Below are 13159 nucleotides of genomic sequence, written 5' to 3'. Positions count from 1 at the left end.
GTTTAGATTCTTGAAAGAACATTGTTTGGGTCAGACATTTTGTTTATGACCTACAAAACAAGTGGACTAACACTATAGCAAAGCAATGTACCTAAGTCAAAAACAATGCAACCATTCCTGTAAATATAAAAAAAAAGGTATTATAATGTCTGTTATTTCACGGCTTCCTCTTAAAAGTTTCGCTCTTATCAGAAACAATGTGTCCAAATGATTGTACTAATTAAATTAATACTTTACGTCTTGAATTCCTCTCCAACTGATACTACTGTTTTTCAAAATGACCAGTACTGCAGAAAACACAGTTACAATGAACTGCTTGATGAATAGCTTTAGTCAAGATGTCCAGTTCTGTTGCTTCAAATGCTTTATTTAGACTCTTTCCTAAAGCTTTGTGTTTGTATTTGGTTTTCTTTAATGTCATAATCCTCCTCTTAGGATTCTGTCAAGAGGTCTAGCTGTTTTAAATCTAGAAAATGTGGAGGAAATATGTTATTCTTGATATGCCTAGTGCCTTGCAATGCTGTTTATAGAGATATGGTATGTGCTATTTTACAGACTATAAGATGCGGTTTTTTCTTCAAAAAATTGCCTCCAAAATTCAGGTGCATCTTATACTCAAAATTAATATAAAAATGTCCAGTGTTTGATTTAAAGTTACTGCCAGTCTTAAAAATGGCCATATATTTGATGCTGTGGGAAACATCTGTCTATCTGGCAACACTGAATTCAACTGGCAGCACCAGTGCATCAATGCAATGGCCATAAGTTGTAGGGATTCACAAGCTTGCTGACGCTGTCTATCTCCTGCCCCGCCATCACAAACCCAGAACACTGTGTAGCCATTGCAGTCTGTGGTGCTAGTGAACTGAATTGAAAATGATTTGTGTTGTCAATAATAGTACAATATTTTTGTTAGTAGCTATTTTTGTAATGGAAAAAAAATGTATTCATATGACACAGGCTATGAATTGAAAGTAATAGCCTATGCAGAAGAAATGGCAACAGAGCAGCATTTTGGCCCTCCACCAACAGAAAAAACCATTCACAATTGGCAGGTTACTAAAGAAGAACTGAAAAAAGAGGAGGATTAAATGTGCAAACGGAAGACTGAATGCAAAATGGCCAAAACTAGAAGATAACGTATTGAAATTGATTAAAGGACACCATCAAAATGGCATTGGAATTGATACAAAAACGATTCAGACACATGCTCGTAAGCTAGTGCTACAGTGGAACTGAACAGACTTTAAAGATGGAGTTGTTTGGTGCTACAGGTTTATGAAGCGTCATGGACTTAGCATGCGAACTAAAACCAAAATATTATATTTTCATCTCTTTATTATTCAACACTGAAAGAAAACCAGTCTGGAACTGAGCCAAATGGTGAGTATGGATGAAACTTCTGACAATTGATGGGCTGAGTAACAAAATTGTTTCCATGAAACAAGTGGACATGAAAAAATGCACTGGACTGTTGTCCTCTCACATTACGCAGATAGTACTAAACATACTCGAGTAATCATTCTCGAGTGCAAAACAGTGCCAAAATCTTCTGAAATACTATCAGGTGGTGGTGTTCACGTACATGACAATGGTTGGATGGACGAGGCTGGTATGAAATTATGGATTAACAGTGTGTGGGAGAGAAGGAAAGGTGCTTTATTGAAAGAGTTCTCTTCTTGTGCTAGATCAGTTTAATAATGATTTGAAAAATTCTGTGGAAGAGAAATTGAGACAGGAAAATGCAGAGCTTCCTGCTATTCTGGGAGGATTTGCTTCACAATTGCAACCTCATGTTGTCTCAATAAATAAATCATTTGAAGTTTATATGAGGGAGGAATGGAACAAATGGATGAAACCAAACATGGAATTCTCATGGCAAAGAAAGTTTTAAAACTACCTACAATGAAACAAATGTCAGTGGATAAAACAGTCATGGTCTACAGTGAGAGAAGTCATTATTGTTAAATCTTTCAAGAAGTGTGGCATAGGTACGCTCTTAGGCCACCTTATATATGAAAAGGACAATGATGTAGAAGAAGAAGAAGAAGAAGAAGAAGAAGAAAGTTCAGATGACTATTTTCAGGGATTTTAAAGGTCACTTCAGTTTTATGAATTAAGACTATATTATTTTAAAGTCTGGCCTTGCATTCTATTAATAAAAATGTTTTTTTTCCCCTCTCCAAAAATTGCTTAAAACTTAAGGTGCGTCTTACAGTCTGTAGTGTCTTAATGTCTGTGAAATGTCCTTCTGTTGGAAGGACAATTGCTCAGTGTTGTTGTGGTATTGCCCAGATCATTTTATTGTGAGGTACTTGGAAAGAGAGGAGGGAGAGAAAAACAGGAAGCAAGGTTTAAAATCATGGAATGAAGAAATTAAAACAACTTTAAAAGAGTAGCAGCAAACATACAACCTTATGGTAAGGAACAGGTCAATACACAACAAAACTGAACCAAAACACTGACAAGAAAATTGCAAAGAGAAAGCTGGGAGATATACATTGCTAACATTGAAAATGAAATATAGTGAAACCCATATTTTGCCCTTGTTAAGGGACTATTTAACAACTGAGTAAATCAGGGATAGTATAAATGATAGGAAATTACTTTTTAAGAACATTTCATGCCTTTAAGTTTTACATTTGATTAACGTGTTTGTAGTTCATACTTTTGTAGCAAAAAAATCCAGAATTATAGTTCCTGTGCAATTTCTTGAAATATGTAATTAATATTCACTTAATGACACATACATACATCTTGTGTATAAAAATTTCAGTGAATGGTGTCATATCTGAACGGCAACTTGGTGCTTGTGTGCGTGCATGTGCATTGGTCTTCAGAGACTTGAGGAGAATCAATACATGGCATGCACTGCATACGCCTGGCTGTGTAAACAGACTGTGACCAGTTGAACGTGGTCAGTGTGAGAGGAAGTGTCACAGCACAATGGAGCAACACGTAAACATAAAGTTCGGCTACAAACTGGGGAAGACTACAACAGACACACATGGAATGTTGGTGCAGATGTACGGGAGGGAAGCCATGAGCAGAAAATGTGTCTACGAATGGTTTAAACAGTTCTGTGAAGGGAAGGAAACAACTGAGGATGAGCCACATTCAGGTCTGCCATTGACAAGTAGATCCCCAGAAAAGATAAAGAAAGTGTGACAAATGCTGGCACAGGATCAGAGACGGACTCTGAGATTGATTGTGGAGGAATTGGGCATTAGCAAGGTCACGGTGCACACCATTGTCTGCAATGATTTGGGTAAGCAGAAGATGTGCTCCCGATTTGTGCTGCACAAGCTCGCAGTCAAGGAGAAAGCAAAACGGATGGAAACTGCTGGTGATTTCACTTCCACGTGCATTGATGCAATTGCTGTCACTGTGAAATCTTGCTCTTGTTTGTGGAACGGCACTTTCCATTTGGAAACTACTTCTGATTCTCAAGCACAACTACTGCTTGTTGATTAGCTTCTCCACAGCTATCCTGTTTGTGTTGAGGCTCATAGAACTCTGAATTCTTCCAATGGTGTTATTTACACTAGGCTGTTCAACAGTCTGACCGAGGCCAAAATCCAAACATACCTCTGATCAGGGGGCCATTGCCATCCATCGGGTGAAAGTAGATTGCTCCGTAGTGCCCAAACGCACCCTTTTTCTCACCTTTCAGAACGTGGTGCATCCGTCAAAGATCAAAGCAGGCTATAAAATTAACACAGTGTGGTTGTACATTCTGACCCCGATGCACTGCTGCCAGTGTCATCGTTTCAACCACACTCAAATGTTTTATTGACCCTTGGCCAATGTGTAACCTGTGGTAGCGATGCACCCGAGGGCGATTGTCAGCCTCCTTCTCCCCTGTGTATCAACTTCAGTGGTGACAATGCCGCCTCAACTTGAGATTGTCCTGTATATCTTGACAAGAGGGCTGTCCAGGAGATCCGGATAAAAGAAAAAGTTCCTTACCCAGTCGCTTGCAAGTTATTGGCTAGTTGCAAACCCTGCATTCTACAGTTTGGCGCTTACAGTACTGTTCGTGCTATGTCTCACTCCATGAAGGACATGGCCATGTAGTCATGAGACATCAAGTTCAGCTCTGAGGGTGTGAAATCACCCATTGTGAAGGTACCATCACTGTCCCCTCGTTCAGCTGTGCAACAAGCCATTAGTTTCTCTTCTCAAGGGGTGAAGTCACCAGCTACACAACCGGCAGGCCAGAAAGGACAGAAGGAATACTCCAATGAAGACTTCCTACTTCCCACCAGCCAACCAACATCTGAGTATTCCTTTGCCAAGTGGAAATGCTCCAAGAAGGCAAACAGTCTTTTCCTTCGCTGACTTGAAGATCCTCTCTGACGGTGTCTCCATGTGATATATTCACCCAGCCGGCCTCCGTGTTGCTGGAGCGCACTACCAACCATTTTTCTGCATAGGTCTCCGCTGACTGACAGCACAAGAAAGATGATGATTCTGTGGACCTCCAGCGAGTCTTTGCAGGCTGGTACTCGGCATCTGCCGATGTGACACCCCATCATTTTTCCCTCCTCATGACTATCCTCTAATGGAACGTTCACCGCCTTCGATCCAATGAAGAGGATTTATGGCTGCTTTTAGAACTGCAGCATCCCCTTGTACTCTGCCTTCAGGAAACAAAATTGTATCCTCATGATTTGATCACTTTGAGCTTTTGCATTTCTTCCTGGTCCATTTTGACCTCCCCCTGAGGTCAGCATTCCATCTCATGGGGGAGTCGTGCTGCTAATAGGGGATGATGTTCATTGTCAATACTCAACCCATCTCCCTGACTACCCATTTTAAAGTTGTCGCAGTTTGCCTCTTCCTTCCTCAGTCATTTTCCCTTTGTATCATTTATATCCCTACATCATTCAGTGTCACCAGGCCAGACTTCCTCCAGCTTATTAGGCAGATACCTCGCCCATTTCTGCTACTTGATGGCTTTAATGCGCACCATCCCCTTTGGGGTTATTCCAGAACCTGTTAGAGAGATGCCCTCTTGGCCGACCTTCTTAATCAACTGAACCTCTTCTGCCCAAACACAGAAGCACCCACATTTCTTTCCAACTCCTCACACACCTATTCCCATTTGGATCTATCCTTCTGCACTACCCAACATGCCCATCATCTAGAGTGGTCCATTCTTTCTGACACTTACTTGAGTGACCATTTCCCATGTGCTATCCATTTGCTGACACACATCCCAACTGTGTGCGCACCCAAATGGCAGCTTACTAAGGCCAACTGGCAGCTTTACTTCTCTCTGGCAACCTTCGACAAACACGATATCCCATGTTGTGATGACCAGGTACATTATCTTACAAAGCTTATAATTACCATTGCAGAATGTTCCATTCTCCGCACTTCCTCTTTACCTTGCTGTGTCCTGGTCCCTTGTTGGACTGAGGCATGCTGTAACACAATTCACATGCGAAGATGTGCTCTCCGTATTTTTAATCATGATCCTAAGATGGAACTGCATTCATTATAAAAATGATGTGTGAACAGTGCCATCGCATATTTCGGGAGCAAAAAAGCTAGCTGGGTTTCATTCACTAGTTCTTTTAACAGTTCGACTCCCTCCTCTGTCGTGTGGGTCAGCCTCTGAAGGCCCTGCAGGACCAAGACCCATTCCCCAATTTCCAGCCTGACAGTAGCGGATGATGTCATCGTGGACCCTATTGCTATCTCCAACACCTTGGGCTGCCATTTTGCGGAAATTTTGAGCTCTTCCCACTATCACTGAGCCTTCCTACTCTAGAAACGAGTGGAGGTGGTTTGGGCAATATCCTTCTTTTCTCAGAATCGTGATCGCTACAATGTCGCTGTTACTATCAGAGAGCTACATCATGCTCTCACTTCATGCCAATCCTCTGCCCCAGGGCCAGATGCTGTGTTAACATTCGTTCAGATGTTGCAGCACCTTTCTCTTGTGGGCAAGCACTTTCTGCATAATACATACAACTGCATCTAGGCAGAACGCACATTTCAAAGATACTGGTGTGAAGCCACTGTCATACCCATACCTAAGCCTGGTGAGGAAAACCACCTTCCTTATAGCTATCACCCCACCTCTCTTACCAGCTCTGTTTGCAAGGTTATGTAACATATGATTCATGCCCGGCTGATATTGTGACTAGAGTCTTGCACTTTACTAACCACTGCACAGTGTGGATTTTTGATTTGGAGAAAGCCTAGGGCACGTGCTGGAAGACTGGCATCCTCTGTTCACTTTACACGTGGGGCTTATGTGGCTGCCTGCACCATTTCCTTGAGGAATTTTTAACAGACAGAGTTTTCCAGGCCCGTGTGAGTTCTGCCTTGTCAGGCACATTTATCCAGGAAAACAGTGTGGCTCAGGGTTCTGTCCTGAGCGTCGTCCTCTTTGCTTTCGCCATTAACCGTATAATGGTCTGTCTTCCGCTAAGCATCTCCGGCTCCCTTTTTGTTAACAATTTTGCCATCTATTGCAGTTCTCCACGGACCTGTCTCATTGAATGGTGTCTTCAGCAATGTCTCGATTGTCTTTACTCATGGAGCATCAACAATGGCTTTTGTTCTTCCACTGACAAAACTGTTTGTATGAATTTCTGGCAGCGCAGTTTATTCCTTCCCCTGTCTTTACATGTTGGGCCTGTTGCTCTCCGTTTATTGAAACTACGAAATTCCTGGGCCTCAAGCTTGATAGGAAAAACTCTTGGTCCTCCCACGTGTCTTACCTGGCATCTCGCTGTACGTGATCCCTGAATGTCCTGTGTGTCCTCAATGGTACTTCATGGGATGCAGATTGAACCACTTCGCTCCATTTTTACTTGTCCCTTCTCCATTTGAAACTACATTCTGGGTGCTTTGTTTATGCATCTGCGTGTCCATCCTTCTTATACTGTCTCAACACTATCTGCCATCGTGGCATCTGTTTGGTCACTGGCACTGTTTACACTAGCCTGATTGAGAGTCTGTATGCAGAAGCTGCTGAACTACCGCTGTCCTACCACTGTGACTTTCTCCTCAGAGGTATGCATGCGGTTTGTCTGCCATGCGTGGCCACTCGTGCTATGCCTCCTCCTTCGATGACACCTTTGATCGCCAGTATGGGGCGTGTCCCTCTTCTGTTACCACCTGTTCTCTTTTGGCTCTTGCTCCAGCATCTTAATTTTTCGCTCTCTGCAACTTTCCTGTTGGGTGTGAACCCTTCACAACCTTGGCTTTGTGTGGTGGTCCGTGTTCACCTTGGCCTTCATTTCCTTCCTAAGGATACTACTCCAGCCTTGCTCTATCACCTTCAGTTTTGCATGGAACTTCACGACAGTACCTTTGTGTAAACCGATGCCTCTGAATGACTGACTGACTGGTGTCGAGTGCACCTTAGTCATTGGTGCAGAATGTTCAAGCATTGGCTTCTGTCACAGTACTCAATATTTACTGCAGAACCCTTCACCCTTTATCGGGCCACGGAGTACATCTGGCGACACAGTTTTTTCAGTTGTCATATGCTCAAACTCCCTCGGCGCATTTCAAAACCTCTGTGCGCTGTAGACTGGTCATCCCTTAGTGCAAAGGGTCCAGGAAAACTGTCACTTGCTCACTCTTGGTGGAGCCACTGTGCTGTTTATGTGGGTTCCTGGTCATGTCGGTCCAACAGGAAACGAGACTGCTGACCTTGCTGCCAAGGCTGCAGTCCTTGTACCTCAGCCCACTAGTTCTTATATTCCCTCTGATGATCTCTGTGTTGCCGTCTGTCAGGAGGCAGTGTCACTTTACCATCACCACTGGTCCTCCCTTCATGGGAATAAGCTCCAGGTTATTAAGCCTCTCCCAGTGGCTGGGATGGCCTCCTCTCGGCCCTCTCACCACGTGGAGGTCAATTTAACTAGATTGCATATTGGGCACTGCCTTTTGAGCCATCATCATTTGTTAAGTGGCACTTCCCCACCACTTTTTACACATTGTGCCCAAGTTCTAACTGTCTGCCATTTCCTGATGGAATGCCCACTTAGATTTGCTGTCTGAGTTATCGGCCATTTTAGCAAAGGACACACAGGCTGTTGATTGCATTTTACTTTTCATCCATCGTAGCAATATGGCAAAGGCCATTCAAATTTTAGTCTGGACCTCCGTTTCTTTGTGGTGTATTTTATAGACCTTTCTCCATGTCCCTGTTTTTAGCTGTCTTCTCTTACATTGATTGGGATTGATGTGTAGTCATTTTTTAACTCCTCTCTGTCTATGTGTTCAATAGTTTTGACATGGGCGCATATGACTCTGGTTGTTTTTGCACCCTAAAACGAAAACATTTTCATATGTGACCAGGATTCATTGGTTCTGAACACCATTGTCGCAGGAGGTGACACCTGGTGCTACCAGTTCGATCCGGAAAAAAACGGCAATCGATGTCATGGTGTTCACCATCCTCCCCACAACCAAAGAAAGCTGTCTGCAAAAATCCAAGGTGAAAACACTGTTGATCACCTTCTTTGACAATAATGGCATCATTCACAAGGAAATTACTCCTGCAAATCAAACCATTAATGCTGCATTTTACCGGTTTGTTTTGAACAGATTGCTACAGCGTATCCGTCAGGTTCGGCCATAGTTGCACAGGACTAGAAAATGGATGCTGGTCCACAACAATGCCCCTGCACACCGTGTGAGCCGCGTGCACCAATACCTGGTGCAGAAGATGGTAACTGTTCTTGAACACCCTCCGTACTCCCCTGATCTGCCTCCTGCAGACTTCTTCCTGTTTCCCAACATGAAGGTGGTCATGAAAGGTGAACGTTGTGTGGACGTGAATGCCATCAAAGATCATGTGACATCTGTTCTCTGATCGATTCCACAGGAGGCCTTTGCTGATAGTTTCCAGAAGCTGTACGAGCCCTGTTAAAAGTGTGTTGTACCGGGTGGAAACTATTTTGAAGGGCAATAAAGAACATTTGTTTGTATCTTGTGTTTTGTTTGCTGTCTGATAGCATTCACTGAACGTTTTACACATACCATGTATATTGAACCTGATATGTGACGTTTACATATATAGAATGTAATATGGAGCAGAATGTGCAGTTAAATCTTAGCTCCATTGTCAGGTCCCAGCCGAACCAAGCACCAAAACTATGGATGGTTGAGATTGTATTTAAATATCACTGCTTCTTGTTTCACTCACAGCTATTTAAAGCTGTACTTTTAGATTGCAATCTAAGCACCAACTTGAAAAATGCTATTTGTTCTGAACAAAAACCTGACTCAAAACGCCACTCGATAATGCCTCCCTGCAAATTAAAGTTACTCCATTTTTAGTGAAGTAATACACAAATTATTCCCATGCTGTTTTTGCAAGAGGCTCTTTCTCTTGTTTATTGTTGATGACCCCATTGCGTTTGGTTTAATACTGAAGTTAAGTCCAGTTCAACACTTTGTTCAGTAACTTAACTAAGAACAATGCTAAACAAAAAGTAAGTTTCTTAGGTTGCCAGTCTTAGGAGACAAAGCATTAGTGGCATAAATTGTTCTAATTTAATACTTAGACTGATTCAGATCTATGGAGTCCGGGGCTCAAGAAACTTTACAGGGTGATGGATAAAAAGTTCTCGATAAACTTGCAGCATCTAATTTGGATAAAATGCCCAGTTTTTTTATGTAACAGGCACAGTATAATTTTCAAAATTCATCCACTTCAGGTGATGCTGATGTTAAACACCGTGATTAACAATAGTCCTTAGAGACTAACTCATATAACTGTTGCTACTCTCACAAGAATATTATAAATCCATAGCATTCTCAGGTCAAGATTATATTTTAACAGATCACAGCATTTCTTTAATTTTCCTGTGAGTGCAAAACAACAGTCCGATTCCTTACATGTTTAGGACTCTACCTACGTTATTAGTTTTTGCATTGCAGAATGGAAGCCACCCTATATATTGATCCTACTGGCTTTGTTGAATGGCTTCACATCTTGGTGTTTTCAACACCATTGACCTAATATCACTGACTGAATGTCTGTTCCTTCTCAACATCATATCAGATGGTTCATCTTGGAGTCAAGGTGCTCCTTGTCCAAATTAGTCCTGGCTCTGTGAATTAGACTGTTCAGCATAGCTGTCTTCTGAGTTGAATAGTGAAAGCTGCAAGTTTCCATTGTCATTGAAATCACCATTCATTTTCAGATATGATAATAACAATTATCTTCACAGTTAGAATGACATTTAAGATTAGTTTACTTTCTTGAACCAGTCACATGATGTGTGATGCACAGTGTGCAGCAGTGTGTTAATTTTGACTTCCAAATACTGCATAGTGACAGTATTATTAAGAATTAAATAATGGATAGGCAGATTTGCCATCAATTATTCTATCAAAGACTAACCTAGCCTTTGTCATTCCAGGTGATTACTTAGTACACAATTTCACTAGTCTTAAATTGAAGATGATCAGTTGAAATGTCGGAGCCATTTAGGTTTTCACTTTGGTGACATTGTGGGAATGGTTGGGCAGGAGGTTATGTACAGTTACTGTGTGTGTTTAAAGGATAAGTTGTAATTCTTTTTTGTGTAAGTGTCGATGACTTACATACATGTAATGCAAGAGTGTTTTATAGGTTTCCTTGGTAAGAGAACTATTAATTATTGTCCATAAACTGCATTATACAGGGTGATTCAAAAAGAATACCACAACTTTAGGAATTTAAAACTCTGCAACGACAAAAGGCAGAGCTAAGCACTATCTGTCGGCGAATTAAGGGAGCTATAAAGTTTCATTTAGTTGTACATTTGTTCGCTTGAGGCGCTGTTGACTAGGCGTCAGCGTCAGTTGATGCTAAGATGGCGACCGCTCAACAGAAAGGTTTTTGTGTTATTGAGAACGGCAGAAGTGAATCGACGACAGTTGTTCAGCGTGCATTTCGAACGAAGTATGGTGTTAAACCTCCTGATAGGTGGTGTATTAAACGTTGGTATAAACAGTTTACAGAGAATGGGTGTTTGTGCAAAGGGAAAAGTTCTGGATGGCCGAGAACGAGTGATGAAAATGTAGCACGCATCCAGCAAGCATTTGTTCGCAGCCCAGTAAAATCGACTCGCAGAGCTAGCAGAGAGCTGCAAATTCCACAATCAGCTGTATGGAGAGTCCTACGAAAAAGGTTAGTTATGAAACCTTATCATCTGAAATTGGTTCAAGCACTGTCTGCAGCTGATAAGATTAAAAGAATCGATTTCTGTGATTTTATCCTTGCTCAAATGGAAACAGATGAATCTTTCGTTTCAAAGATTGTGTTTAGTGATGAAGCAACTTTCCACACTGACGGGAAAGTCAACCGTCACATTGTCTGTATATGGGGCACTGAGAATCCGCGGGAAACAACTCAGTATGAACGTGACTTGCCTAAGGTGAACGTTTTCTGTGCTATTTCCCTTTTTCTTCGAAGGTGCTACTGTAACTGGACTACAGTATCTGGAGATGTTAGAGAATTGGCTGTTCCCTCAGCTCGAACCAGAAGCACAACAATTCATATTTCAGCAGGATGGAGCGCCACCACATTGGCACTTATCTGTCCGTAACTACGTGAACGTCAACTACCCGAGGCGATGGCTCGGCTGCCAGGCAGCCCGTGACAGAGCACTTCATCACTGGCCTCCAAGAAGCCCTGATCTTACTCCCTGCGATTTTTTTCTTATGGGGTATGTTAAGGATATGGTGTTTCGGCCACCTCTCCCAGCCACCATTGATGATTTGAAACGAGAAATAACAGCAGCTATCCAAACTGTTACGCCTGATATGCTACAGAGAGTGTGGAATGAGTTGGAGTATCAGGTTGATATTGCTCGAGTGTCTGGAGGGGGCCATATTGAACATCTCTGAACTTGTTTTTGAGTGGAAAAAAAACCATTTTAAATACTCTTTGCAATGATGTATAACAGAAGCTTATATTATGTTTCTTTCATTAAATACACATTTTTAAAGTTCTGGTATTCTTTTTGAATCACCCTGTACAATCTACAATATAAACCTCTTTCACTATATTTTATATGATTCTGTTCTGTATATTTGTTTTTCCTTCTGAATGTGATTGGTAACAGTTCTGAATTATATATGTAACTCTTATTTTCAGGTGGGAAGCCAGATGATATAACAGTGCTCTTGGCAACAGTTACTATATGAGACTAATATCATTTAGGATGGTGGTGTCCACTGCACTGAAACATTTTGTCTTGTGCATTCAGACACATTAGGCATGTTATGTAGAAGTGTCTCATTGTCATGTTACAGTGTAGAAGTAAGTAGAAGTGGCATTAGATCATTGAAGTGCTGATTGCGAGAGGTGTTGAATTATGACACAGATGAGAGGGTACTTCATATCTGATGTGTAGAATACTTGCTGACTGCTCTTTTGCAGAGACTGACAGTGGGTCCAGAGTAATGAGTAAAACTGATGCTCTTTAATGGAAAGCTTCCTAGCAGTGCCTGTTGCATTGTTTGTACTGTGTAGGGAGTGCATGTTACATTAATTTTTGTCATCTTTCATTTTTATATTTATACTCCTGCATGGTTACATATTAAAGACATTTTTGTGAAGACATCATTTATTATGCCTTTATGTGTCAGCTGTAATGTCTGCAGATTCAGCTAAGATACATCAGTGCTTCACACTGTGATAGATTAAAAATTGTTATTCCTTTCCTGGAACTTTCCTTGAGACTGAATGGTATCATATTCAATGAAATATGTTATGCTGCAGCTTCAATGAGCTACAGAAGTGATTTAAGTGGAAAATAAAACGCAAGAAGTGATGTAAATGACAGAAAATGCAATTATGTAACAAACTGTGAAACAGTTAATAAAATAATTATAAACATGTCATGTACAATTTTTTTTTCATATGAAGTTTATGAACACCTGCAATTCAGAAATTGTCTTTGCATTAATAATATGCTGTAAACTTAAGATCTATATGCAATTGCCTATATCTTAAGTTATTATTTGTCATAGTTTTCTTCAAAATGTTTAGTTACATTGAAATTTTTATTGCTTTACATTTTTTCCTGGTGTTACATATTTTCCTCATACTTCTCCTCCTCTTCTGCCTGTTTCATGTGTTTAGTTTCTGCTGCCAGGAATTTAAGCCAAGATAAAAATTGCTAGTAGAGAG

General features: G+C 41.2%; 1 protein-coding gene across 1 annotated transcript in view; it reads left to right on the top strand.

The window, feature by feature from the left end:
• The window catches only part of LOC126239670 (protein phosphatase PTC7 homolog), a 124024-nt gene extending 111159 nt beyond the window's left edge, over positions 1-12865 (top strand). The window contains exon 5 of the mRNA XM_049947876.1: positions 12122-12865. Coding sequence (XP_049803833.1) covers positions 12122-12171 — 50 coding nt within the window. The 3' untranslated portion in view covers positions 12172-12865. The remainder of the gene's footprint in view (positions 1-12121) is intronic.
• The last annotated feature ends 294 nt before the right edge of the window (positions 12866-13159 follow it).

The sequence above is a fragment of the Schistocerca nitens genome, chromosome 1, assembly GCF_023898315.1.
Source record: "Schistocerca nitens isolate TAMUIC-IGC-003100 chromosome 1, iqSchNite1.1, whole genome shotgun sequence".
NCBI classification, from domain to species: Eukaryota; Metazoa; Arthropoda; class Insecta; order Orthoptera; family Acrididae; genus Schistocerca; species Schistocerca nitens.
This window is presented reverse-complemented; position numbering and strand designations above follow the sequence as displayed.